Source organism: Pomacea canaliculata, linkage group LG7, assembly GCF_003073045.1.
Source record: "Pomacea canaliculata isolate SZHN2017 linkage group LG7, ASM307304v1, whole genome shotgun sequence".
NCBI lineage: Eukaryota > Metazoa > Mollusca > Gastropoda > Architaenioglossa > Ampullariidae > Pomacea > Pomacea canaliculata.
In genome coordinates, this window is record NC_037596.1 from 9,451,079 (window position 1) to 9,476,939 (window position 25,861).

At 39.3% G+C, this 25,861-nt stretch overlaps 1 protein-coding gene and 1 long non-coding RNA gene across 3 annotated transcripts; both read left to right on the forward strand.

The window, feature by feature from the left end:
- The first annotated feature begins 3,745 nt into the window (after positions 1-3,745).
- On the forward strand, positions 3,746-4,806 carry LOC112567969. The gene is made up of 3 exons (XR_003099951.1): positions 3,746-3,820; positions 4,118-4,213; positions 4,545-4,806. It is a non-coding gene; the product is annotated as an uncharacterized LOC112567969 (long non-coding RNA).
- Positions 4,807-10,834: 6,028 nt separating this feature from the next.
- Positions 10,835-25,640, forward strand: LOC112567954. Of its 2 annotated transcripts, XM_025244906.1 has the most exons (6): positions 10,835-10,935; positions 13,531-13,941; positions 17,149-17,270; positions 21,224-21,476; positions 24,272-24,307; positions 25,457-25,640. In XM_025244906.1, the coding sequence occupies exons 1-6, from the start codon at positions 10,866-10,868 to the stop codon at positions 25,615-25,617; spliced, it is 1,053 nt and encodes a 350-aa protein (XP_025100691.1). In that variant the 5' UTR covers positions 10,835-10,865; the 3' UTR covers positions 25,618-25,640. The 2 variants fall into 2 exon arrangements, with proteins under 2 accessions (XP_025100691.1, XP_025100692.1); XM_025244907.1 differs by lacking the exon at positions 24,272-24,307.
- The last annotated feature ends 221 nt before the right edge of the window (positions 25,641-25,861 follow it).

Here is a 25,861-nt window from a genome sequence, read left to right on the forward strand (position 1 = left end):
TGGGATATTATGCTGTAGCACTCTAGTAGTGTACTGACTACTGAGTTATGTCTGTTTGTAGAGGGTAGGGGTCAAACGGCGCCAACGACTGTCCCCTTCTCACGCCGGCTGTGTGTGTAATAGCCGGCCTAGAGCTGTCCACCCGCGGCTCCTTACTGGGTCTATTGTTACACCCGAAGTTGCGAAGTTGCCTCTGCCACTTGGGGAGACACAGACAGGACGGGGTTGGTGTGACCACTGGCGCCAGGGGGCTGGGAAAGGTCGTTACGCGACCATGGGGAATGAAGGTGGATGGCTCTGGAACGTTCGACGGCGCAGAATAAGTAGCGTAGTGTTGAAGCAGGCATTTTGATTTTGGAAGTGAGAGTGGAGAGACGGCAGGCCAGCTGCCGAGTGAAACAGTAAAATCTACATTTGTGCCGCCATTTCCATCTTTGTTGTGTTCTTGTACGACTAGCCCACCCCTACGTAGCCATCAGGGACTGACGTGCTCAGAGGCGGCGTTTGGGGGTGGCAAATGGGGCGGCCGCCCCAGGCCCCGCTCTCGAAGGGGCCCCGCGCTTCAACCCCGAGGTCATCTTTATGACTTATTGCTACCTGTGTTAAACAAGTTGTGACCAAAAAATTGACGTTCAGAAAACGATTCTAAGTTCTAATTAAGCAAATTATTGAACCCATGTCTTCACTTTAAACCCGACAATAATAACAAGCAGTTTATTAAGTTATCGTCACCATATTATTTCGCTTTAAGAAAAAGCCGCTACTGTCACAAATGGTGGGAAAGGTTACCAACAATTAAAACACTAAATTCGTGCGTTATTTCGCGAAATGGATCCAGCCTATCTAACTGTATATAAATCAGTGCTTCCGACATCATATCAATAGAGATATTGATACACGTACTCCATGACCCCGGCCCCGCGCGGATGGTCGGCCCCAGGCCCCGCGTGTTCTTAACGGTTCCTAACGCCGCCTCTGGACGTGCTGGTTACAGCTGCGTAGAAATAGGGCTGCAACAACACCTCGCCAACGGAACCTTTGGTTTATTCACAAATGTTTCAAGATAAGAAGGGTGACAACCGTGTATCATGTGAAGTATGATTGCTACTCCCTGTCCCCTATTAACCCTTCTCGTTAACAATTCACAAACACATGTTGAGAACTTGCTCTGCTAAAACAATTGCACAATGAAACCTTTCCCTCCTTTTACAATGTTTCTGACAGATCAGTTGACGAATCTTTCTCGTCCTCAAGCTTTTCAAGTGTCTTCTTTGCCTAATTTTTCCTCATGATATAGCCTTTTATTGGTGACACTATATTAAATATCAATAACCAACTCCAATCAATCGACGTTTTTTAACCAGCAACTCAAATATAACTCACCAGTCTGCCCACTGAAAATAAATTGTGTGCCAGAGGTCATGGGAGAAAAACCAACCACTGCAAATAAGTAAACTTTAACAGATATTCTTTGGCACGCCGCATTCTATTCCTAGTCACCCATCGAAACAGCAAACCTTTTCACGTACTTCAAAGTACTTTAGTGTACTTCAGTCCCTGGTTGACAGCACTGACCTGCTTTTTAGACAGACTGGATATAAAATATAGGATTGAAATTACAACCTCTAATACTATGACCGTCATCATAACCATCATAGACTCCAGCAACATAGTCACTAAAGACAAACGCGAGAGATGATTCGTCTGAAAAACTGAGACCAAGTACAGTACAGACAAGATAACCCGGCGTCTCTTTTAAAGATGGCTTTCCACTTGTACTTTTTCCAATACCTTTGTAATATGTTTAGAAACAGCGATGCTGCCGGCTTCAAGTCATTTTCACACATGCTTAATTAATAATATGCAGCAAAGTAAAACAAAGATCATGACTGTTAACAGTATCAAGGTGCACATGTACACACGAGCCAAGAGCGACAGAGAGAGAGAGACAAGCAGAATATCTGGGTAAGGGTTACATGCATATTGCACAACCCCCGAGTGGCATATAGACCAGTGTAAAACTGTCATCTGGATGGAAAGGAGGATGAGTATTTTAAATAAAATCTATCCTATCATCCCAATGTTCTGGCTTCCTTAGTCTAGGCGCAATGATTTAAGTGCTTCTGAAGTAGACACGGGCTATCATCCGCCAATTTAGTGTTGTAGTTATAAATCAAAATGTGTAAGTGTTATTAATGATGTTTTCAGACACACTTCTTTCCTGTTCTCAAAAGTAGATTTGTTTTACTGTGCTCCTGCCTTCTCTGAAGTCGGCCTTTTCTTCTTCTAGAAGTTCCTCAGCCATCGAGTGAGGCGACACGACCTTTAGCATAACCTTGCTTGCATGAGCAACTGTTTGTACTGTTCAAAACTATAGAAATTTTATTTTAAGTAAGAGGTGTGAGCTAAAATATCTGTTTCGCCATTTCAATCGCCGTAGTTTATCGTCGTAAGGCGTATGGCAACATGGCTCTCAGTATGATTGGAATACTAACTATCATCATTGCCTGTGTTTCTCAAGGTGAGTATTATTTTGTTTTAAATAATTTGACGATGTTTAGGTTCAAGTAAACCGCCTCAACATGCGTGTTTCAGACAAGTTGCCTCCACTGCTGCCTAAGCCCACATTCAGCTGCTTACTGCTATTGGATCAGATTACCTTCGCACAACACTGCTTTTCATTCAAGTCTGTGTTGATGATCCTCTACCATAAAACCCATCTCCAACATATAAAATAACCACTTCAGAATCTGTTTAACAACTTTTTCCCAATTTACATTAGCAGATGGGCATGAGTTTGTCAATGAAAGGATATTTTTAGTTCTCAGAAAGGAAAAGATTTCATTTGTCTTCCTGCTCACAGACTATACCAGCTTTGGCAGTTGTTTGATGCTGACCTGATATGGAAAAAAGTACAATAGTGCATCTACACTTCCCTGAGAATGCTGATATAAATAAAACTTCTTTTTCCATAATCATTATTGCTATGCACATTCAACAAAACCATGGTCACGTTGGAGATTTTGCATACAAATGTATGTTTGAACATGTATAAGCATACACGGGTGCACTGAAAGGCTGATATATCTTCCCTCCTTCGTGAAGTGAATGTTATCGGCCGTGCGAGGGAAGGTAAGAGTACACGCGGTGCGGACTGCTAGCGGGCAGTCATCTGCAATTGCTACCCGGACATTATCAGGGTAAAGATCACAGGCACTGTTGACTAGCCTGGCAATAAAATATTTTCTTCACCCGACCAGCTTGCTGTAGGGTCTGAGAGCTGAGGTGCAACGACTTCTATTGCGGTCCTTGGCAGCAACACTAGTCTGATCAATGGTATTGCAGGTATGTGACACACTAACTGGCTATTAAAGTATATATATAAAAGTAAATGACAATAATTGTCGTTATGTTTATAGGTTACTTATGGACTGGGTACTTATTTCTATTTTTTATGAATTTATAATATAATAAAATGTGATTACGTTTGCAAATCAACTGGATGTAGGGAGGGGAGCAGTGAAGAATATGCCATGCTTTGGATGTTTAAATCACACTTATATTTGTAAATCATACACGCTGTACGTTCTTGGTAAGTGGTGACACAGCACGACAGGGTGAAAATGGGTTGGTTTAACTTTGCCTCAAATGCAACCATTATTTTGTTCTCATTTATTGTTTGTACATCAGCTATAAACTTATTGATGAATGATCAAATTAAGCACAATTTTTAAAACATGTTTTTTTCCAGGATATGCTACAGATTCATTTGTGGCAGGACTAGATGCAACCCAGCATTCAGCCTCAGGGAGTGAAGGAGGTAAGCAGGCTGAATGAATTCATGTTTCATAGTATAAAGTTTGTGTGCAGAATGCTGTTGTGAAGTTTGTGTGCAATGCTGCCACCTCAACAAATAATAGACAATATCTTAAAATGTACATAGTGAAAATTATTTTACAATCAAACAGTCATAATCACACATTTTAAAACAAAAGCAAAATGAAATGTGAATAATTTTACAGTCTACAGGAAAAGATAAAAGTGTGAAAGGGAAAGACAAGGAAATGGTACAGTATGTGAATTTGCATAATTTCAAAATATTGCTTGGATTTTGCAGTGACTGAGGAAATAACTCAAAGTGCGAGACCCCTGACAACAGAATCTGCACCCTGCTTAAACAACAGTTTGGTCAAGACTTGTAACAAAGAAAATGGTTATTTTCATTTTAAATAAAATGTTGAATGTTTTGTTATTCTTGTCAGCTTATATGATTTGCAGGAAAATTGATAGTTACATCCAATTTTCTTTGTCACACATTTGTAGTCTATAATTACATCCACACACAATTATATATATATACACACACATCTAAATGATATTTGCAGTCAATTCTTGCAAGACTGATAATTTTCTGCCATGTTACACTAAATCAGTTTGTGGATAACATCACTTTTCTTTAGAATCTTATTGATGTACATTCAGAAATCTAATTGCCACTCTTGCGACCATCATTTAGTACATAATTTTTTTTTACTCTGCCCCAGAGTTTCCAAGTCCCTCCATATCGTTGGCAAGCTTCTAACCGTCAACACCACTGTCCATGGACAACCGAAAGAGGCAGTAAAGGAGATGAAGAGCAACAACTCACGAACAAATATTTGAAAGAACAAACAGCAGAGTGTATACTACGCCAACAAAAAATAGGACTACAAATGAAAAAACTTGAACTGGAAGTCTGGCTGCTGGAAGCTAAGAAAAGAAAGATAGAGAAAGAGATGAATGATAATTAAACTTGCAGTACTGAAAGTGTATGCATTTTTGTATATTAGAGTGGATGTGTATGCAGTTAAATTTTTTTTAATTATGTCCTTGATCTTCCTCCCCACACCTGCTTCGGTGAAACGGCAAGTTTTCTGATGTTTAAATGCTTTCGTTAATGTTTTTATGTTTATTTAACTCCATTTATATTGTATCATAACTGTTCTCATTAAAACAAATACCTATCTAGCCTGTAACTTTCAAATATTAGCGAGTCAACAGGGGCTGGAAACCAATTAAATCTATTTCCTTTATTTCTTTTGGAAAAAATTGTTTCGGATAACGAACAGCTTTGCAGAACGGATTAAGTTCGTTAACCGAGGTTCCACTGTATTAGCAAAAGACCAGCTGGTGTATCTCTTTCCAGCCATCATTTGTACTGAATTATCAGATGACATCCTTAATTTCGAGGAAGATGGCGTCGATTACTAGAAACTTGGATTGTCTGTCTTTATTCTGTGCTAGGTTTTTCCAAGTGTTGATCACCCAAAAGCAGTAGCAAAACTAACCACAGACTCTAAATCATTACAGTCAATCATTACAATCAAAGACAATGATTCAAATACCAATGTTCGTGATAAAAATAGTATTTGTGCTGCGATTCACACAGAATCCATTCTGACATCCCAATACAATAGTAAAGACCTTAATGAGATAATTGTGAATTATGACACCTTAGGATCACCATACTATAAAATACAGGTAATGCAGTGCGCAGCACGGCAGTTACATTGAATGTGTTGTGTGTAAAGCCGGTAATTAAACTGCTAATGAACGGTTGTTCAAATTCTGACTTTAACAAAAATTCCAACCGATCGTATATCTAAACAAGCATATCATTATTTTTTCTTAATGCAAAAGGCTAAACTGGCTAACAAGATTGAGAGTAGCCTTATGATCTGTGGATTAAAAAGGATGAGGTTTAACCAAGGAGACCATAAAATATTTTTTACTCCTTTGAATAATGTGATAGATGTCGCCAGCAAACATGGGTTGGGTTAGAGCAGACCTGGGCAAACGCCGGCCCGCGGGCCGGATCCGGCCCGCCTCCTGTCTCTGACCGGCCCGCCCGCTGGCCGCCCACCAGTAAATATACTATATATACAGTATTGGGTAAAACTGAGTTAACTATATTAGTCCGGCCCTCTAGAACCATCCCAGTTTCTCATCCGGCCCTCTAGAACCATCCCAGTTTGTCATCCGGCCCCTTGGGAAAATTAATTGCCCACCTCTGGGTTAGAGGAACCTCACTTTCTTTACTTTTGTCGGAGATGTGTATATTTTCGTGCTGAGTGTCCCCACACAATGAACAACAGTACCTTGTTCAAGTACTGTCATGAAGAATCGACAACTGGTATGATTTATTTACAAATGTTTCAAGATAAGAAGGGTGACAACCGTGTATCATGGAAAATATGATTGCTTCTCCCTGTCCCCTATTAACTTTCCTCGTTAACAATTCGTAAACACATGTCGAGAACTTGCTCTGCTAAAACAGTTGCACAGTGAAACCTGTCCCTCACTTTAAGTTGTTTCTGACATCAATAGATTCTCGTCCTCAGACGTTTTAAGTGTATTCTTTATGTTATTTCTTATCATGATAACAATGCTCTTTTGTTGCTGACACGATGTTTCATATCAATAAACAGCCCCAGCCAAGATACTTTTCTAAATAGCAGGCAAACTATGACTCACCACTCTGCCTATAAAACACATCGTGTGACAGGTGACATGGGAGGAAAACCCACCACTGCAAACACGCAAACTATTCTTTGTACCACTCGCTGCATTCTCGACCTAGATGTCCATCGAAACAACAAACCGGATCACGTACTTCAAATACTTCAGTATACTTTAGTTCTTGGTTTACTGCACTGAGCTGTTTTCAAGAGAGATTAGGCTATAAAAGATATTACTGAAGTTACTCATTTTCTTTATTTGGCTGCGTGCAGGACAGAACTTGCAGTTTGCAGCAATGCAACAAATCCCTAAATCCTAACTTAGACACTGAAATAAATGTTGACATAGATACTGATGAACTCGAACGCAAGCACACGACCTGTAATATTTTAACCGTCGTCAATCGTCATAACCATCATTTTAGTCAGGCACTTTTGTCACCAAAGACAAATGCGAAAGATGCTGTGTCTGAAAGAACAAAAAATAACTTTTGAGGGGTTTTGGTTAGAATGCTACACGAGAAAAAAATGGTACAATTATGGTGTACTGTGTAAAGCTTAAGGGAGTTCCGTTGATAATGTCGATATATTATCAACGAGGACGATGAAGGTAAGAAATGAATGTAGTGATCCCTAACTCCTGAATGGCCCTTTACAGTAACTTGACCAACCTAAGGCACTGCAAAATCCACGAAGCAGCCACCCATGACAGACATACCCGAGGAACACCCAGCTGTGCAATAAAACGACTTTCAGGCATTGAGATCACGTGTCTGCTACCTGACAACCAGATCGAGTAACAAGTTAACAACAGCGGGTGGATCACCTCAAGATGGCGTCCTGCACATCGCATACTTTGCCTTGCGTTGCCGGGTCTTAATGTCGACCTGTGCATTCACAACCTGTTCTCCTTGCACGTTCAGCGATACGCTCGAGTGTCAGCAAGTCATTGCTATACTCAACTTGACAGCGATAATGACTCATCCAATGTTTTGAAATTCATTTCTTTTCTCCCCTCCAGGGGTAAAACACGACTTTGTTTAGTTCATACTTAATTTGTAAAAGAAATTAAATTTGTAAACCAAAGAAAGTTTACAAGAAAAAAGTTACTTTTACTGAAAACTTTTGACAAGCTTTAAGAGCTTTCACGTGAAAGCTACCCCAAAACCGTGCAGCTAACTCGCAGTAGTTATGTAGGTAGGTAGACTATTGTACCCGCTGGTCTGTGCAGGAAGTGAGATAGAAAGTGACTCAGCAGACACACCTGGGTGCAAGTGTTTTCCTACCCGACACCTGCTGAAACTTTCTTTGCCCTTGCTTATATGGGCTGGCATAATACTCTTCATGGAATATGTTTTTAACTCTTACACCCACGAACTTACACTGACAATATATACCACTGGCGTAGGGTAAAAGGGACAGCCTCCCTCCTCAAAAATGCTAAGAGTTGTTTCGTCATTCACTAAGCAGAGTTTGTTCCCCACCCTTCCAAAGCTAAGCAACTTCATAAGCCACCGTATACATACTCCTTTTTTGTACATGTCTGTAGGTGCGTGTGTACGTGCTTTTTGTAATTCAAAATAAACTTTGTCTCATTAATAACCGGTACCAACATGACAAGAAATTATGAAAACACATTAAATGCATTTGTATAAAATATTCACTTACATAACATGCGAAACCAGTTGTACTCTTGATGTGAGTGTGTGAGGAAGGGAGTCATTGCGATATTCCGAGACTTTAATTCGTTCAAAAAAGGTTGTGGTTTGTGCGATGACAATATTAACAATAAAGCAAGTAACTCATAGAAAGTCACCGGTCCCATATACCATCAAAGAAAAAATGAAAACAATTTGCTCAGCATGATGGAGATTTCATTGTATTAATTATATGCGTAATTAAAAATGCAAAGAAAATATGAAATTATCTTTCATTTCATATAAAGACCCCGTAACAAAGAAAAAAAAAGGCGTAAAGGCCGCTCTTAACCTGGCAAGGTGTCACACCATCAAACTTCCAAAGTGCCCCAAAGCTATTGTGGCCAGTGGTTATCCAAAATCTGAGCGTCTACTTGTGAAGCAGGTTTACAACCTCCTTTACCTTGCATGCTCATCTCTCTAAAGGCCCTATCGGCGTTCCGATCTGTTGCCTGCCTCTCAATTGTCAAATGTGCAAAGTGTGTTTTATGTCGCAGAAAGTTGAATTGTTCATCTCACAATTGTTGCGCAACAAAGCAGATGCCATTTGTGTCTTTGTTCGGAAGCATATTGAGGACAGGGTTTTCATTGTCAGCACGTGGGTGTTCCTACGCAGGGATGAACGTTTAGTCGCGTCTCGCCAGTGTTGGGTACAGGTTCGCGTCTTTCTCTCATTCTACTTTGAGGAAAAGAACACAGAAATTATGTAAATAACCCCTCAACAATCACTTCCCTTTTTCTGCCTATTTTTTTCTCAAAAGTCTTTTAAATTTCTAGAAGCTACGCTAAACATAATCTCCGGTCAGCCAGTAACGCTTTTTTTTTTTTGTCTTACTGACCTTCTTACATCAAATAATAATAAACGTGTGATTTATATAGCGCTTAATCATGCTCACGAAGGAGCATCCTCTCAACTCTCAAGTAGTAAAGATGAAGAGTGTCATAAATCGGCAGAGGAAAACGAGCAGGCGGACTAGTCAATAGACTATAGTCACAACTTTGACAGCTGTGTTGGTTGTAGTAAGAAATAATGCTCGTGATACAGATGTATTTTTCGTGAAAGCTTCAGAATTCAATGATGGGTAGATAGCGAATATGAAAGGGAAGAGAGTTCCACCGTTTTTGCAGCACAGTAACTAAAAAATCCGGCGACCATATGTGATTGTTCTGGCCACAGGAACAGAGGGCGCACGGTCACTAGAGGAAGACTGGAGTAGTCTAGCTGGGATGTAGGAAAAGAGATGTTAAATAGGGACAGGAACCTGAAAAGAAATGAAAACACAGCACGGACAGTTTGTGCTGGATGCCAGAACGGACGAGTAGCTAGTGAAGAAAACGAAGGAGAGAGGTGGCGTGGTCCCATTTCCTAGTTCTAAGCACCAGAGTTCTGTACTTTCTGGAGTTTGTTAAGAAGGTATTCAGGGCAGCCGAGTGGTCAATAGTGCAAAATGCAGTAGACAGGCCCAGTAGAATTAAGGCAGAATCATCCCTGTGAAGTACAGATAATATGCATGTGGTTACTTTCATGAGTAATTTTAGTGTTGTGAAATGGTCTATATGCCGACTGAGCTTAGGGCATAAGGTGCTTCTCTTGCAAGTAAGGCCATATATGTATCTAAACTTTCTTTTTCATTATCGTAGATACTTCTTTGAGGTACACGAGCCATTTGTCAGCAGACCCAAACACATACACGGTGCAGTACCACTTTCTCCTGCACTGAAAATTGGATTAATTAAAATGTTGGTATATTGAGATGCGTGAGCAGCTTGTCAGAGGACCAAAACACCTGCACAGTGCAGTGACTCTTTCTCCTACACTCGAAATAAGGAAAACCAAATGGATTTTGAGGTACGCGCGCCACTCGACCGTGAACCACAACACCTACATGGCGCTAAGGTATTTCTCCCGTACTCGAAATCATCAAAAAGGAAGGGTGCAGGCCCTGCATTTTGTCCGTTAAACACAAAAGCTTGCTTGCTACTTTACCCGCTCCAGGGTCACTCGTCTAGCTCGGGGAAGGAAAGGGGATACGGGGTGGAGGGATCAAAGTGTTGTCAGCAAGTACACGCTTCCCCAAGCAAACGCTCTCGCTGTATCATCATAAAACTGTCTTTGGAATGCTAAACTTCTATGAATATTGCTATCTTACATTCATTAACTTTATCTGCTGTTAATTAGAGTTATTGACTTTTTGAAATTGTACGAAATTATTTTTGATACCCATTTCACTATGACACATCGCAATGCGATAGAAAGTTGCATACTATAAAACCTACCTCAGCTTCTTTACTCCACAGACTTTAATTTGGCAAAGAGAAAACCTACGCAAAGAAAAGTGTTCCTTTTTAAAAGACACGGTTTAGTTGGACAACATCTTGTCTAAGGCACATATTTTTTAATCTTAGAAAAACGATTTATAGGGTTTTAGTACTTTATTTTACACTTCTTTTACGACATTTACGAGGCACTCTGCTTCCAATTGTTGCATAGGTTGAGAGCTGTTCGTTCTTGTGTGTGTGTGTGTGTGTGTTTGCTTCTGTTTTTGCTTCCTTGTTCCTAGCGCATGAATTTGTGTCATACCCGCAGGTGTGACACTGTGAGAAATAACTGTTCCGCCATTTCGAAAACTACACAGTGTTGCCAACAACCTGTTATCAGTTTGGTCGTTGTATGGCTTGGAGCAAAATGGGGCTCTGTGTTATCAACGCTTTAGTCTTGATGATGACTTTCATACCTCGAGGTGAGTATTATTTTATTGGAAATCAGGTAGTATGTAAGTAGATACGATTAATCGTTGATCGAGTTTGAATTAAACCAAAAAAAAAAAAAAAAAAAAAACACCCAAACAGGAAGACTCAGGGCATGTGGAACCTATGTCATGAACTTGGTAGGGCGCATGTAGACTCTAGGCATAGGCCCCAGGCCGAAAGTGAAAAAGGTCTATAGATGGGGCCAACTTTTTTTTACCTCTCAATGTGGTGTAGTACCCCTACGTCACCTGTATATCTGAGAACCCCTAGGTGATTCTTGGAATTTTCTTTATATTTTTGGGGCTGGCAGGTTTTTAGTTGGTTCTCTCTCACAGGTCTGTATTGAAGATCTTCTCGGGCCATCTGATGTTGAAGATGTGACGCAGACATCTGTTGACGGATGTCTGAATATTGTTGGCGATGGTGTTTGTCACACGGCATGTCTCAGATCAGTACTAATATCCTTAGTGTCCAGTTTATCACCAAGTCCAGGATTCGATTAAACACCGCCCATCAGTAAACATGCCAGTAATGTGTCTACAGCAAACATGGATGACAGTCCGTCACAACACGAACTAATATCCCTGGACTGCTGGCAGATGATTTTTTTTCCAGTTAACTGCTAAAACGAGGCATTAGACGACATAGCTTCCGGTTTATTTACATTCTTTGTTACGGCTCGCCGAGACTAATAGCGGATCACTTTGCAAGAGGCCAAGAGTGAGTCTCGGCATACAGACATCAGTCCATCAATACACGTCCATGGTCACACGGTACCCTCCAGCCCGAACAGATGCAATTTTGGCATATCTGGTCAAAATTGTCATTACTGTACCCACAAAACATTCCAAGCCCTCACCACAAGCTTTAATGTGGCCTCTTCAAGCATTCCCAAATGACATTCCCGAAGAAAGAGATAGAAATGATTATTTATCATGGGTTTTTTTTAAACACTATCCTCAAACTAATGTTTTAAGCACATAAATGGATAGAAACAATAAAAGTTGTATAGAGATGCATTTTAATTTATTATGATTTATAATTTTGCTTGCGATTTTTCACCACGTTGCAGCAACTAGGCTACTTTTATATGTATGTTTATACCATAAAATCATATGGTAATTTTTGAAGATAATGAAATTTAGTTATCCGATTTCTCCTACAAAACATAACCAAAAGCATCATACCAAGCGATTCCTTTTTTCTTGGTCTGTCTTCAAGCCCCAGTAGAGGCACTCAGTATTGTCTGTAAGGAGTGAGGTACTCTTGTGCGAGTTCCCCTCGTGGTCTTTCTCGTATCTGAGCAAGGAACGTTTAACAATCTATATTATAAACTCTTATATCCTGTTTTATTTGTAGAGGGCCGGTAGTCCGGCGTTGTTGTTGTTAGTTTTGGCTGGGCCGGCGGATGATTGTTTGGCGGGATGCGCATGCGAGAAAAGTTACGAAAAGTTACGATCGCGAAAGATCGCAACTTTTACCCCTTCCCAGAGGTATATTATATGTCACTAGACTAGGTCAGTACTAACTGGTGTCAACACATTTCAAAACCTGACCGACAAAACATCTTTAATTCAAAGATTGAATCAGATCAGCAGAATCAAACACATAGAATAATATGAACAAACTATTTATGATTTTTTTTTCTGACCTTAGGCTTTTCCTATTTGGGAAAAAAGAGAAAGATTAAAAAAATACGATACCCGGAAGTCACAAATATATCTTATTAAGATTTTTTGACGAAGCTGTATCTTCTCTACATAGAAATTAAAAAGAATTAATTCCAATAATTTAGTTCCCTGAAAAAAAATTTATACAACATGGGAAACAAACCACAATACGACTGGTATATTTATTCAATTAAAGCCTTTTAACAGGAAGAAGTGGTACATATTTTAAATTACTTTAGATAATTCTTTATTATCAAAGCCATATAATAATAGTAAATGGTCTGGATGTGGGAAACAATCACCAATTTAGCATATTTATCCTGTTCAGTCTAATAATAAAGCTTTCAAAAGGAATCAAGAGAACTCAAATGAAGAAATATGTGATGCTTATATTTTGCTATGTAGGTAACATGGATAAAGCAATAATCATAGATGCAAGAACAGTTGAAACTCTGTTTATTGAGGGTATAACTAGGGTTCTATATTCTATATGCATATAAAAATGCATAACAATTTAAGCTTCACATTGTTTCTTAATGATCTAATCATATAAAATAACACTTCTGAGAAAATGCTGATGTTGTCATGATTACGAAGCATTACACACTTGCAACTCCTTTTTCATAAATATGATAAATATGATGTTTATATAGGTTAAAGTTGTCCCATAATCTTTTTCAGGTCATTAGAGAGTGAGGCATTATAGACCTCTTTAAGAAACCCAGTTAATGTCATGATCACATATCAAGAATTCTACTCACTTCTGTTGCAAGACTTAGACATTGGTAAAGCTTATGCTTATATATTGTGGGACATGTTCATTGTTTGCTGTGTGTATACTATTTGTTCAGCTTTTATATACTTTTCTAGTGGGTGGTATGTTCCTATAAATTATATTTTTATTTCTTTTTTCAGGAGGCTTTGCTCAGCTACAACTTAATCCAAACCAATTGCTACTCACTAATGGAGCTACTAGTGGTTCTGTTCAGATTTCCTGTGGAATTCCCAGTGGTGTGACTGCCTCATCAGTATATGCTATTTCCATCTCACGCTACTTGAAATCACAGCCCGCAACAGAACAGAGTCTGGCAAGAGCAGATATCACTGTCAATCAAGGACAAGCATCGCTTGATGCTAACAGTGGTCTCACTCAGAACACAGTGACAGTGTCTGGCAGTACAAGTCAGAAGTCAATGACACTGACACTGACACAGGCAGAGTGTGAAGATGCCGGTACATATGTCTGCCAAATTCCTTACAATGCAGCTACTGGTGGTAACACACAGATACAGACTATAGATGTCTATGAGAATTTTACTGTCATAGGTGAGTTTCTCAATGATGTGAAAAGAAAGGGTGAATAAAATGCCAGGAGTTCAAGCTATTATGTAAGTGCCAATCGTGAACTGTGGCAGTTTTATGATTTTAGATAATAAGCACAAAGCATCTATTTCTGCTTTTTAATTCACGATTAATCACTAAAAGTGAAGCTTTGCTGCCAGTGTAGACAGCACTGCATGTATGCCTGATGTTCCATTCACTTTTTTCCTTCTTTCTGGATGGAAGAAGGTGGGCTTTTAATTTGTTAAACATAATATTATTATTACAAAATGGATATTAAACTTGAAGATTAATACATCAGTGGAGACTGCTAAGAGGACAGAAATATTTTCTTGAAAAACTTGTGATATTGGAGATCTTGCATTTATCTTGCATAAAGGTAACTGGTGAGAAAAGCAATTTTTCTTGGTCAGTCATAGAAAAATAGTATCAGTAAAGGAAAAAGAACTCCATTTCAAACATTTAGCAACCTTTTTAACTGTTTTTAGATAAGGACTTTTACCAAGACTTAAAATAAAAAAAATCACCCAAAATACAGATTCTTGAAACAACTTTTTGTTAAAAGTTTTGTTTTTACAGATAATCATATCTTTCATTTACATTATTTATTCACAGGGCAGTTGCATTCAATTCTACAAATAATTTAATATGACTGTTTTATATTTTTGAGTGTCTCTTGTTTCAAATCTTTAAAACTGCAGTTTAAAAACAAGTCTTTTAGCACTTTTTAAAAACCGAACCAAATACATTAGTTTGAGAATGCCATGATGGATCGCAAATCTAAAGCATCCACCAGATTTTTCTTGGCCATTTCTCATGCAGGATTTAATTATGTTTGCTTCATTAAATGTATTGTTGAAATGTTAAATCTATTGAATAAATTCATGTTTTATTTTCACTAAAACCCCTATCAAATTGTTTGCACTTTAAATGTCAGATAAAGGGAAGATTTTAAACTTGATCTTGTATCAATTTGACTATACTTCACTCATATGAATGAGTCTGGCATTCACCCAACAACCCAGATTTTTCATTTATTTAAAAGTATCAGAAGATGTATCCAGTAACACTGTTACTAACAATCAAACTAATGGCTAAAACTACATCTTAAGGGCACCGCAAAAATGTTAATGTGAAATGTATCTGATTAATTTCATAGAAAGCATTAGCATTTTCTACTCTATTCTGTTGAATGTGGAGAGAAAGAATAGTGTAATGGCTTAATTGCACTTGTATTGATGAACCTCTCTTTTGTTGTTTTAAATTCTGGAATTGCTTCTTTCATTTTTTTTTCACTTTTATAAAGTTTTTGGTGAATGGCAATAATCATTTGTTCCCTTGACTGGTACCTGTGGTTTTGGGGAGCACGTGGATTGATGCAGCAGTTGACGAGGCTCGTCACTGGTTTGGACGGTAGTAAGTTCATCCTCTGGTCACCACAGGCCTGACGAGAGGGGGGGACAGGGGGGTCTCGTGTACCCGGGCCCGCGGCTATCAAGGGGGCCCGGCCTTGGTCAGTGGATTTTTTTTCTTCTTCTCCTTTTCTTTTTCTTTTAAAGAAAGGTCTAAGGACAGAACACCCAAGCATTACACATGCAGAAGTTGAGTTTGAGTGTAGATATTGAGAATCGAATTGTATACATACATTATATACTGGGAAAATAATTTACGATTACAAGTACAAGGGGCCCGGAGAGGTCGTCTGTCCCGGGGCCCGGGCTGGCTCTCGGCGGCCCTGGGTCACCATGGTGTCAACATTTCTCCAAGCAGAGATTCCTGGTGTCTTGTGAACGTATCAACTGTTCATCCTACAAAGCCCTTGGTTTTATGTTCTCTGTGTGAGATCTGGAGCAGCATCCTCAAGCACTTGCTCTTGAATGCCTCTCTGTATTAGCAAGCAGAAACCGCATTTCACATCCATGGAGTAGGATCAGCACTGCTTAACTGTGCTTGTACTAGCCTGTTTTTCTGCTAGCAGTTACTCCTCAGTGATGTTCTGTATGACTGTCTGCATGACTTTGTTTGAGTTGCTGATAAGGCTAATGGTTCTGTAGTTCTGACACTGTTTGCTGTTTCCTTTCTTTGGGAAACTGGCTCCATCCATTCTTTGTGTTGCCAGACTCTTTGGCACAGACCTTGGTATTTTTTTTCCCTACCCTGGAATGTTGACTGGCAAAAGGAGAGAAGATTTTTCTGAGTGGAATTCCTGCTTGGTTTCCTATTGAATATACTAGTACCTCTGCTGCAAGTGTTCCTGCAGTGCATTAATTTACACAACTTTTTGTGAATCTTATAATAATAATAATAAAGGCAAAATTTGTAAAGCGCATACTCACATTTCTAAGGAGCATGCTCATAGCACTAAAGAACAAGAACGAGATATGAACTGCATATGAGGGACAGAAAAACATATTTTTACAAATATGTAAAAACATATGTAAAAACATATTTAAACAAGAGTACTAGCGAAGAATAAATACAAGTACAGAAAGCGCAAAAAAGAATAAGATAAGAAGAACTGAGAGTATCATGATAAAGACGAGCAGGAAAGGGTATGAGTGTAATGTTTACGAAGAGGCGTGTTTTCAGTGCAGGTTAAAACAGCGAGTAGGTGGCGGATATGGAAATGGAGAGAGTTCTATTGTTTGGGTGCACAATAGCTAGAAATCTTGAGGCCATATGATGTTATTCTGGTGACAGAAAGAGTAAGGGAATGTCACGACCACGTCACACACTGTCACCGCAGTGTGCACACAGATACTTCACCACAAAAGCTGTGCTAAACAGTTTACAGGACATCAGAAGGCTCCAGTCTAGACTGCTGATACACTTGGTTCCAGAACACATTATGTAGCGAAGAAGGGTGTAAAATTTGCAGTAATCAAAGTGGAAAAAATACAGCTGTAGAGACCGCTGGAACACACACACAGAAAAATACAAACACTGGAAAGGAACATGCAGCAAAACAAACATACAGTTGACATTGAAAATGACAAAAATCACAGACAATGGCATAAAGAAGACAATAACAAAAAAGCAGAAAGCAATCACCCTCAACCCCATTAGGACATTGCTTTCATCCAGTGATTGTAATATTAATATTATATGATACTAAACATATTATGGCTGTATGTATAATATATTGCAAAAATATTTATTAACAAATTTCATTTAACTTTTTCTAAATTTCAGTTCCTCCTGGAAACATGACCATGACTGCAGATCCACAAATTCAAGATGGAAATTACATAGTGGGCGAACCTTTGACACTTAGCTGCAATTGCATGATTGGACCATATGACTCAGCTGAAGGGGTAATATTCTGTTATGTTCTTAGTACCTGGTTCGTTTTTTTATTTTGCTTTTTTTTTTTTTTGGTTACGAAAAAGATTCCTCAAGCAACATCCCTTGTGTAATTTCCCAAAAATCTGCCAAAATGAGGTTCTAACTCAGAATTGTCAGGAAATCAACTAGTCTGCTTTTATGAATCATCATTTCAAAGCCACTACATGTTTTTTTATTATAATGTATTTATGCATTGAATATCTATTGTTTATTCTTTGTTACTTCTCGAGGAGTATAGGGCTGCAGCAACACCTCGCCAGCAGAACCAGTTTTCGGCAGCCCACCTTAGTTGGGCCCATGTGGTTCTGATGTCCTTTGCCTCACTCTCTACTGTTCTTTTCCAAGTCTTATTTTGTCTCCCAACTCTCCTGTGGGTTCCAGTCATGTGCCTGCATGGCAATGGTGTCAGCTGGTTTTCACAGGGTGTGTCCTATCCAGCCCTATTTGAGCTTTTTGGTGTTTTGGCTCGTGGCATTCTGGTTAGTTCTTTTTCACAGGCTGCTGTTGGAAATCTTTTCAGGCCATCTTCTTCCCAGAATATGACATGGGCATCAGTTGGTAAAGGTCTGGAGCTTGTTGTGTTTGTCACTCTCCAGGTGTCAGACAGTAGGACTGCCCTCACATTGGTGTTGAAGATGCAGGTCTTCCTGCAGAAGGATAATGCTTGGGACTTACAGATGGGTGGTAGGCTGTTAAAAGCATGCTTGATGATACCGCTTTTGGTGTCATTGTCTGCTCCACCATCCTTGTTGACAATGCCTCCCAGATACACGAAGCTATCTGTTTCCGAGATGTTCTCCCCTAGAAGCTGGATTGGGAGTTCCTGCTTGTTGTTGATTCTCATCACTTTGGTCTTCTTTCTGTTGGCCTTTAAGTCAGTCTTCTATGCTTCACTGCTAGCTTACTCAGTTTGGTTTTGTGCATGTTGGTGCCGACGAGATAGATAGTAATGTCATCAGCAAAGTCCTAGCTGTTTGGTGAAGCTCCACTGGATACCAGTGTTGCTGTCTTGAGTTGTCTTGCGCATAATCCGGTCTGTGACCATAAGGAAGATTGTTAGCAATATGCTATTTTGTCTTATGCCAGTCTTCATTACAAAGATGTTTGGTGACTTTGCCGTTGTGGATAATTTAGCAGGACGAGTCTTCGCGCAACCCCAAGTCCACAAAAGTTATATAGAGGGAGGATTGCTACTCATTAGGCTGCTCAATAATGACACGGAGGGTAGCCATGTAGTCAGTGCATGGCCTTTCTTGGTGAAACCCTGCTTGTTCTGGTCTCAGTCTCTTGTCTAGTGCCTTCTTCAGTCTCTCTGGTATTACCCTTTCAGGACTTTGCTGCGGATGGGGAGCAGCATGATCCCCCGCCAGTTGTTGCTCTGGGAGAGGTCTCCTTTCTTTGGTAACTTGACCAGGTGGCCTAGTTTCCAGTCTGTTGGTACTAGCTCTTGTTCCCAGATCTTGTGTAGGAAGGACTGTAAAATGTTTGCTGTTGTTTCTGGGTCTGCCTTTACTGCTTCTGAGGGTATGCCATCTGGGCCTGCTGCTTTGCCACTTTTCATGCGTTTGATAGCTTTGGTGATATCTGTCTTAGTGGGAGGGCTGGTGTTGACGTGAAGTTATTCAGTTGCTGTTGGTATGTCAGGTAAAGATGGTGGACGAGGTCGATTCAGGATCTCTTCGAACTGTTCCATCTCTTCGTGAGGTGAGATGAACAGAAAAAAAAAAACAAAGGGCTTGTAAACATGAATGAGTGAACTGGTCATTACTGCTGCTCAAGACAGGACTAAGTCATGAACCTTGTCATCCCCCGTGTCTATCCAGTTATCCCCAATAACCATTACTGGTGAACCAGCCTCTACCACACAAAGTATTTGTTTATCGTAAAATGATTTCAGTGTACCAGTTCAGGTCTTAATGTTTTCACTTTTATTTCCAGCAAAAATTCAGTTGAAGTTGTTGAGCTGAATTCAAGCTCCAGCCTATCTAGTTTTACAAAGCCAAAAAATATAATTAAGTTATAGAGTCACTGTATGGATAAGATTTTTAAAAAAGTAAGTGATATCAGCAGTGGCAAAGGCTAGGCTGGACAAGATGTGGTGCATCCATAAATATCAAAACAAGGGTTGTGGAGTGGCAGCTGGTAGCTGGCAGTGAATTATATTTAGGCAGGAGATGCACATCGGTGCCAGAAAGTGTGCTTGGTGGTGATTGGGTTAATGGCGCTGATTGCAGTGGACCTATAGGAGCATCTCCAAAAGTTTAGCCATTTGAGGTGGATGTAAGGGCAGAGCTGAGACAGGACTACATATTGAGGGAGACATCTGCCACGCTGGACTTGATGCTGAAACTTACTGTAGAGGGATGGAGCCATTGCATTTGGTTAAGCTAGTTCAGTAAAGTAGAGGACATCTGCCAGCTCACTTCCTGCATATAATTTGAGTGTGTGGGAGAAAGTTTATGAGTCACACCATACCCCTCACCTCTCAGTTACACTGTTAAGTGCAATCTATATGTGGTACCTATCATGCTTGACAGATGTGAAACTTTGTCTCTGCTTGCTAATACAGAGAAGAGAATTCAGGCATTTCAAAACACATGCCTGAGAAGGTTGTAGGAAACGTAAAACTGATGACTATATGAAAGACAGTTATTACACCCTGTAGTACACCAGGAACTTCTGCTCACAACAGTCAAGCGATGTAAGCTGATCTGGCATGACACTTTGCTAAAGTCATCCTGTATAGGACCTTTTCACTATCATTTAATTGAACTGAACTGAGGGCGACACGTCTTGCCGAGGTTCACTTTACTAGCTTGTGCCAATTTTTGTCATCCCAGCTTTTTCACTTTTAGCAATGTGTCACCCCTCGTTAATGTTTCTAACATCTTTAGTTCTCACTAACTTATTAATTGCCATGTTATGGTTGAGAACATCCTCTTGAATGATGACATCTGAGGCATTCTTACTTTCATACATCTTCTCACACCCAAAGCCTGGTGCCGCTGGATGCACATGTCTTCCTCTTTAGTGATGTGCTGAAGATTTAGAACCTTTTGGGTCGATACTATCAGAGTAACATTATCAATGTGATATGAAGTTTTTCGACACGCGTGCCTTGCATCTGTCATCACACTGATCCCGTTGGTCATACTAGACTGTTCTGCTTAAAGTGAAACTGTGACAGATTGGCGCTTCAAGAAGTCAATGACTGCAGATCCATGGCAGCCGTTTCCTAAAAAATGTATCATCTACATGTCCCAGATTTTCACACTTCACAAATTTGTTATATTGAATAGGTATAATCCCCGATGTACCGCAAGGTACATTCTTTCACTTACAGAATAACTGTCACCTAGGGGAGACTAGTTACAGAATACAAACGATATTATGTCTGTTAGGACAAGCAAAGATGATCAGCACATGTCTAGCTATTTTTTCAATCTTCACTTTGAGCGAAGAGGTGCACAAGACTGAATGTGCATGAACATGATCTACATTCTATAATGTCCTTCACCTTTGCCGTGCTCACCGACAGACAAGCATGGACAGTATCAAAATTAGAACACTGGCGAAATCTGAGACAAATTTTTGTGGAAAACTTTTATAATCAAGGATTTAAAAATATGTTTTATTCATGACCTTGATTTCAAAGAGTAAGTCTTGCTGAGATGATATTTACATGGCAAGTTATGTTTTAAACCTTTGCAGAAAGTCATGATAGTGAAGTCTTGGTCAGATTATACTGTAATGCATCCATAAAACAGTTATGTGTGTGTATATATGCACCAATATAAGGACTCTTTTCTTGCTTAAGAAGAGGACATGAAATAAGACCCTTGTCTTCCTGTCGTCATTGACCATTTTTCTCATTGGCCATTTGCAGTTGTACCTATACCTGTACCCTTGGATATTATTTCAGGAAACTTGGCAGTGGTCATGGCAATACCAGGATTATGGTGTCTACAGTTGGACGCCCTATCCAAATGAAGATGATATCATCAATGAGCCACCTGTTAAAGGGACAAGTTCATGTCAGTATCATCAGATCAGCAGACTTACTATAAACCTGACTATTGACGACTCTCAGCGAACATATAGGTGTGTTGTACAAGGAACCAATAATCAAGGCTCTTCTAACGCTGAGTATCTTCTGGGAGTTGTTGCTGAAACAGGTAAATTATTTCAACTTGATTTAAAGATCTTGCTGACTACATTGGTTTTTTTTTAAATAGAGATGTTTTTGTAATGTATGTCAACTTTTTAAATTTCAGCATCATATAAAGCAGGGGTCTCAAACTCAATTTACCCGGGGGCCACTGGAGGCAGAGTCTGGATGAGGCCGGGCCGCATCAGGTTTTCCACAAGAAAAGCTCTTACAAAAACATTCCAATGTTATCAAATGTCTTATTTTTTCATCTTATTTTTGTGTTAAAAAATAAAAATAAATTAACAAATTCATAAGAAAAAATAAATAAATCAGTAATAAATAAATAAATAAATTGAAAATGAAAATTTAATAATAATACAGCAGATATAGAAGACTGAAGAAAATATAGTTGCTGACCAGAGAAATGTAATTATGGCCACCCGCCCGGACCATCCAGAGGACAGTTGACAGAAACTGGAAGTTGCAGACTAAGGAGCGAGAGAGGAGAAGATATAACAGTATCAAACTCGGGCCGCACTAACATGAAACTTTGATATTGAGGTGGGGGCCGCAAACTTTTGGCCTGCGGGCCGCAGTTGGCCCGCGGGCCGCGAGTTTGAGACCCCTGATATAAAGTATCTAGTTGCAAAATTCATTTTTTACACCTGTAATCATTGCATGGTGCAGTATCGTGCTTGAGAATGGGAAAAGAGGGCTGCCAAGAGGGTGCCTGGCTACCATAGCTACTGTTTATGATCCATATGAAAAGCTTTCATTGGTTCATCTTCACTTTTTGTAGGGCTATAACTTCTTAAACCATTCTGGGCGCAAGGCTAAGAGGGGTTAGTTCCCAGGAAACACATGATTTACCCCTATTTGACAGTTTCTGGCCCTGTTCCTTTTTCCTGTGGTGTCCCCAAGGCTCAGTACTCGGCCCAGTTTTGTTCATTCTGTACACAAAGTCACTTTCATCTTGCATCCAGTCTCACAAGGTTTCTCATCAGTCATATGCTGATGACACGCAACTGTGCTGCTCCATTCAACTGACTGTCTGACTGCTACCAGCACAATAGAAAGGACTGGAGAAGAAATCAATCTTCACTCCTTTGTATGCCAAATCACATCAAGATGGGTAAAAGCAACATCACCTTTGTGTCATCCATCAAGAATCTGGGATTCATTGTCACTGCAGACATGACTCTTGATAAACAAGTTACAGCTGTAAGTCAGTCTGCCTCTTATAAACTACGTAAAATCATCGCCATCTGTCACATTCTCTCTACCTGCGCTACTAACACTCTTATCTGTGCGTTTGTTCTCTCTCAGCTAGATTACTGCAACTCCTTGCTTGCTGGCTGCCTTGCATACCTTTTTCATAAACTCCAGAAAGTACAGAAGTCTACTGCATGTCTGGTGCTTAGAGCTAGGAAATGGGACCATGTGACTCCTCCCCTTTAATTTTGCACTGGCTATCCATTCTTGCATCCAGTACAAACTGTTAGTGCTATGTTTTAGTTTCTTTGCTGGTTCCTGCCCTGACTATTTCTCTAAACTTCTCTTCCCTTACATTCCAGCTAGACAACTCGGCTCTTCATCTGACGACCTTCTCCTAACTATTCCTGTCACCAGAACAACAACATATGGTTACAGGATTTTTAGTTACTGTGGACTGAAACAATGGAACTCTCTCCCTTTCCATATTGACCACCTACCCACTATTGAATCCTTTAAACGTGCACTGAAAATGCACATCTTAGCATTACTCTTAACACCATTTCCCACAATGCCACTCACTCCTTTTCACACCCTTCTACCCATTTCTGCTTGTTGCAGCTTCCCTGCTCGTCTTCCTTTTGCAAAATCTTGAGTTTTGAAAATGTTTTTTTTTAACTCACATCTTTACACAGGTTATATTATCCAAGAACAAGTTACACCTCCAGGTAGCAGACTTTGAAGTTTACAGATCAAGTACAAATAACCAAAAATCTTCTTGTTGATAGAAATTCATAATGATGCATTATATAGGCTCCAGAATTATCACAAACCATGGCTGTAGAACTTGGCTCACTGTCCTCATGTGGATACTGTCAACATCAGGCCCTGCATCTCTCAATCAGAAAAATTGAACACAGAAACCTAAGATCAGGACATTAAAATCAAATGAGTGGATAGATTAATTATTATTATAATATGAAAAACTATTCCCTTCAAGATATAAAGACACGAATACCCTTCACCACATTTTACTATTGCCTAAAACAGGAACGAATGGCAGGCCTTGTCAGTTGCCACATATATTGTTTCCACCAGTGATTGGTACCAGTCAAGAGAAATGGACTGACAACTGAATTGAAATTAAATCTGTCATCAGTTGATGGCTATTACCTTATTTGATATGTTTTGTTAAAAATGTGCAATGAGCACTTCCAAGAAACTGAGGTCACTTATGAAGTGTATGTGTAAACCAGGGACAGTCCTCAGTTTTTACCGTCTCCAGTCAAATGTGTTACAAAATCACCAGTTTGTTTTACTTGGTCTGTGCACATTATTGCTGCTTTCTTTTCAAAAATAAAAAAGAACATTGAAGTAGAGTATATCTCCAGTTTACCACATTCTAATATATGACATTTTCAATTCCTACACTATGACACTAATCCTAACCCTGTCCCTACCCAACCTTCCAAAGATCACTATCCCCTAACTCCAGCCTCCAGCAATCGATCCCTGGTTTCTTTAAAGTACATGAACACACTACTGGGTAGCCTTTTGCTTTGTTTAAGCTGTTTAGATCTGATTTACCTGTATGTTTCTTTTCCCCAGATTCGACAACTCTAGGAACAGGTGCTAACAGTGGTGGTAAGTTTGCTTATTTATTATACGATTGTTGTTGCTCTTTTGAAAGTTAACAAATATACTTTTGTCAGCGCTAAAGCGTTTACTACTTAGGGAAATATTGATCATGAGGGGCTGTGCAACTATCTATCTAATCCTCTTAGTGCATCAGGTTCAATGCCTTTGTTGAACCTGCGTGGTGATGGACTTTGTTTCAGTTATTTGGTGCAGTTCTTCATTGGTGATGGCATTTGGCCAAAAGATGTTAAGTAGGCGCCTGAGGCATCTGTTTTGGAAGATATCAAGCTTGTTACTGATGGTTTTGGTCATCGTGATTCTGACCCCTAAAGGAGGGTGCTGATCACATTTGACTTGAAGATTCTCAGCTTGATCTTCTGGCTGATGTTTTTTGCCTTCCATGTGCTCCTGAGTGAGGCGAAGGCCTGGCTGGCTTTCGCCAGTCGAGCTCAGATCTCCATCTCCGCCTCTTTATGTGGCTGGCAGATTTAAACCATCAAAAAACATAAGCATAAACATTTTTAATATAAAAAGCCATTTGAGTTTATGTTCCACTAAAAATGACAAGCATACAAGGCAAAAACCTACATGTACTTCCCATATGTTTATATATATATAATGGCATTAGTATGGGATTGCAATCCTACTTTTTTTAAGAAAAAGAAACCTATGTTATAAGGTTAAAGACTGCTAAAAGTCTTTGTTGTTACTATCTGACAGTCATACTAGTTGTAAAGCATTGCCTTGTGAACAGGAGATCAATCCAGCTATGAGCATTAAAGCAAGGCAGACAATTTATCAAGTACCTGTAGCAAACGTGCATATTTAATTTGCATTATGATGACACTTGAATTGTAACTAATCTTTTCAAAAAGATAGAGATAGATAAAGAAACTGGAAGTTTTTGCAGAAAAATCAACACAAGATGTCAAACCAGGCAATGTCTAGTACCCCAGTTACTATGTATTACTTCAATGTTTTTACAAGAGTATTTGCCTGTTGACTCTGACTTTGATCACACAAAAGCTCCAGGCACCCAAAACTTGTAACACTTGTAAGTGGGTTTTTTAACAGAGAGAGGGTTTTCTGTTTCTGTTTAATGTCTGTCTTAAACTTTGAGAATTTTTCTGTAGTTCTCTTTTTTTATTATTTCAGTCAGTGCTTCAACCCAACCTTCATCAACAGAGAGTAAGTTGTTTTTTCAGGCTGAAATTTGTATACAGTTTGCACTCACGGTGGTTATGATAAGAATAATAGTCACTAAAGGCAGACAATTTATTACCTGTAGTAAAAAGTTCCACATCTTCAATTTGTGATGATGTGAATTGTAAGTGAATTTGTATTTTTAAATATGTGTGTGATTGAGTATTCAAAGATTCATTTCATATATATATTGCTATCCATCTTTTCTAAAGAAAAGATCTTTAAAGAGGCCTTAAGACAGCTAAAGATCTTTACTATTACTTTTTTACCTTTATGCTAGTTTTAAAACAGCAGGAAATATATACAGCAAATTGAAAGAAACTTTTGTCGATTAATTGTCTGCAGAGGATTTGTTAA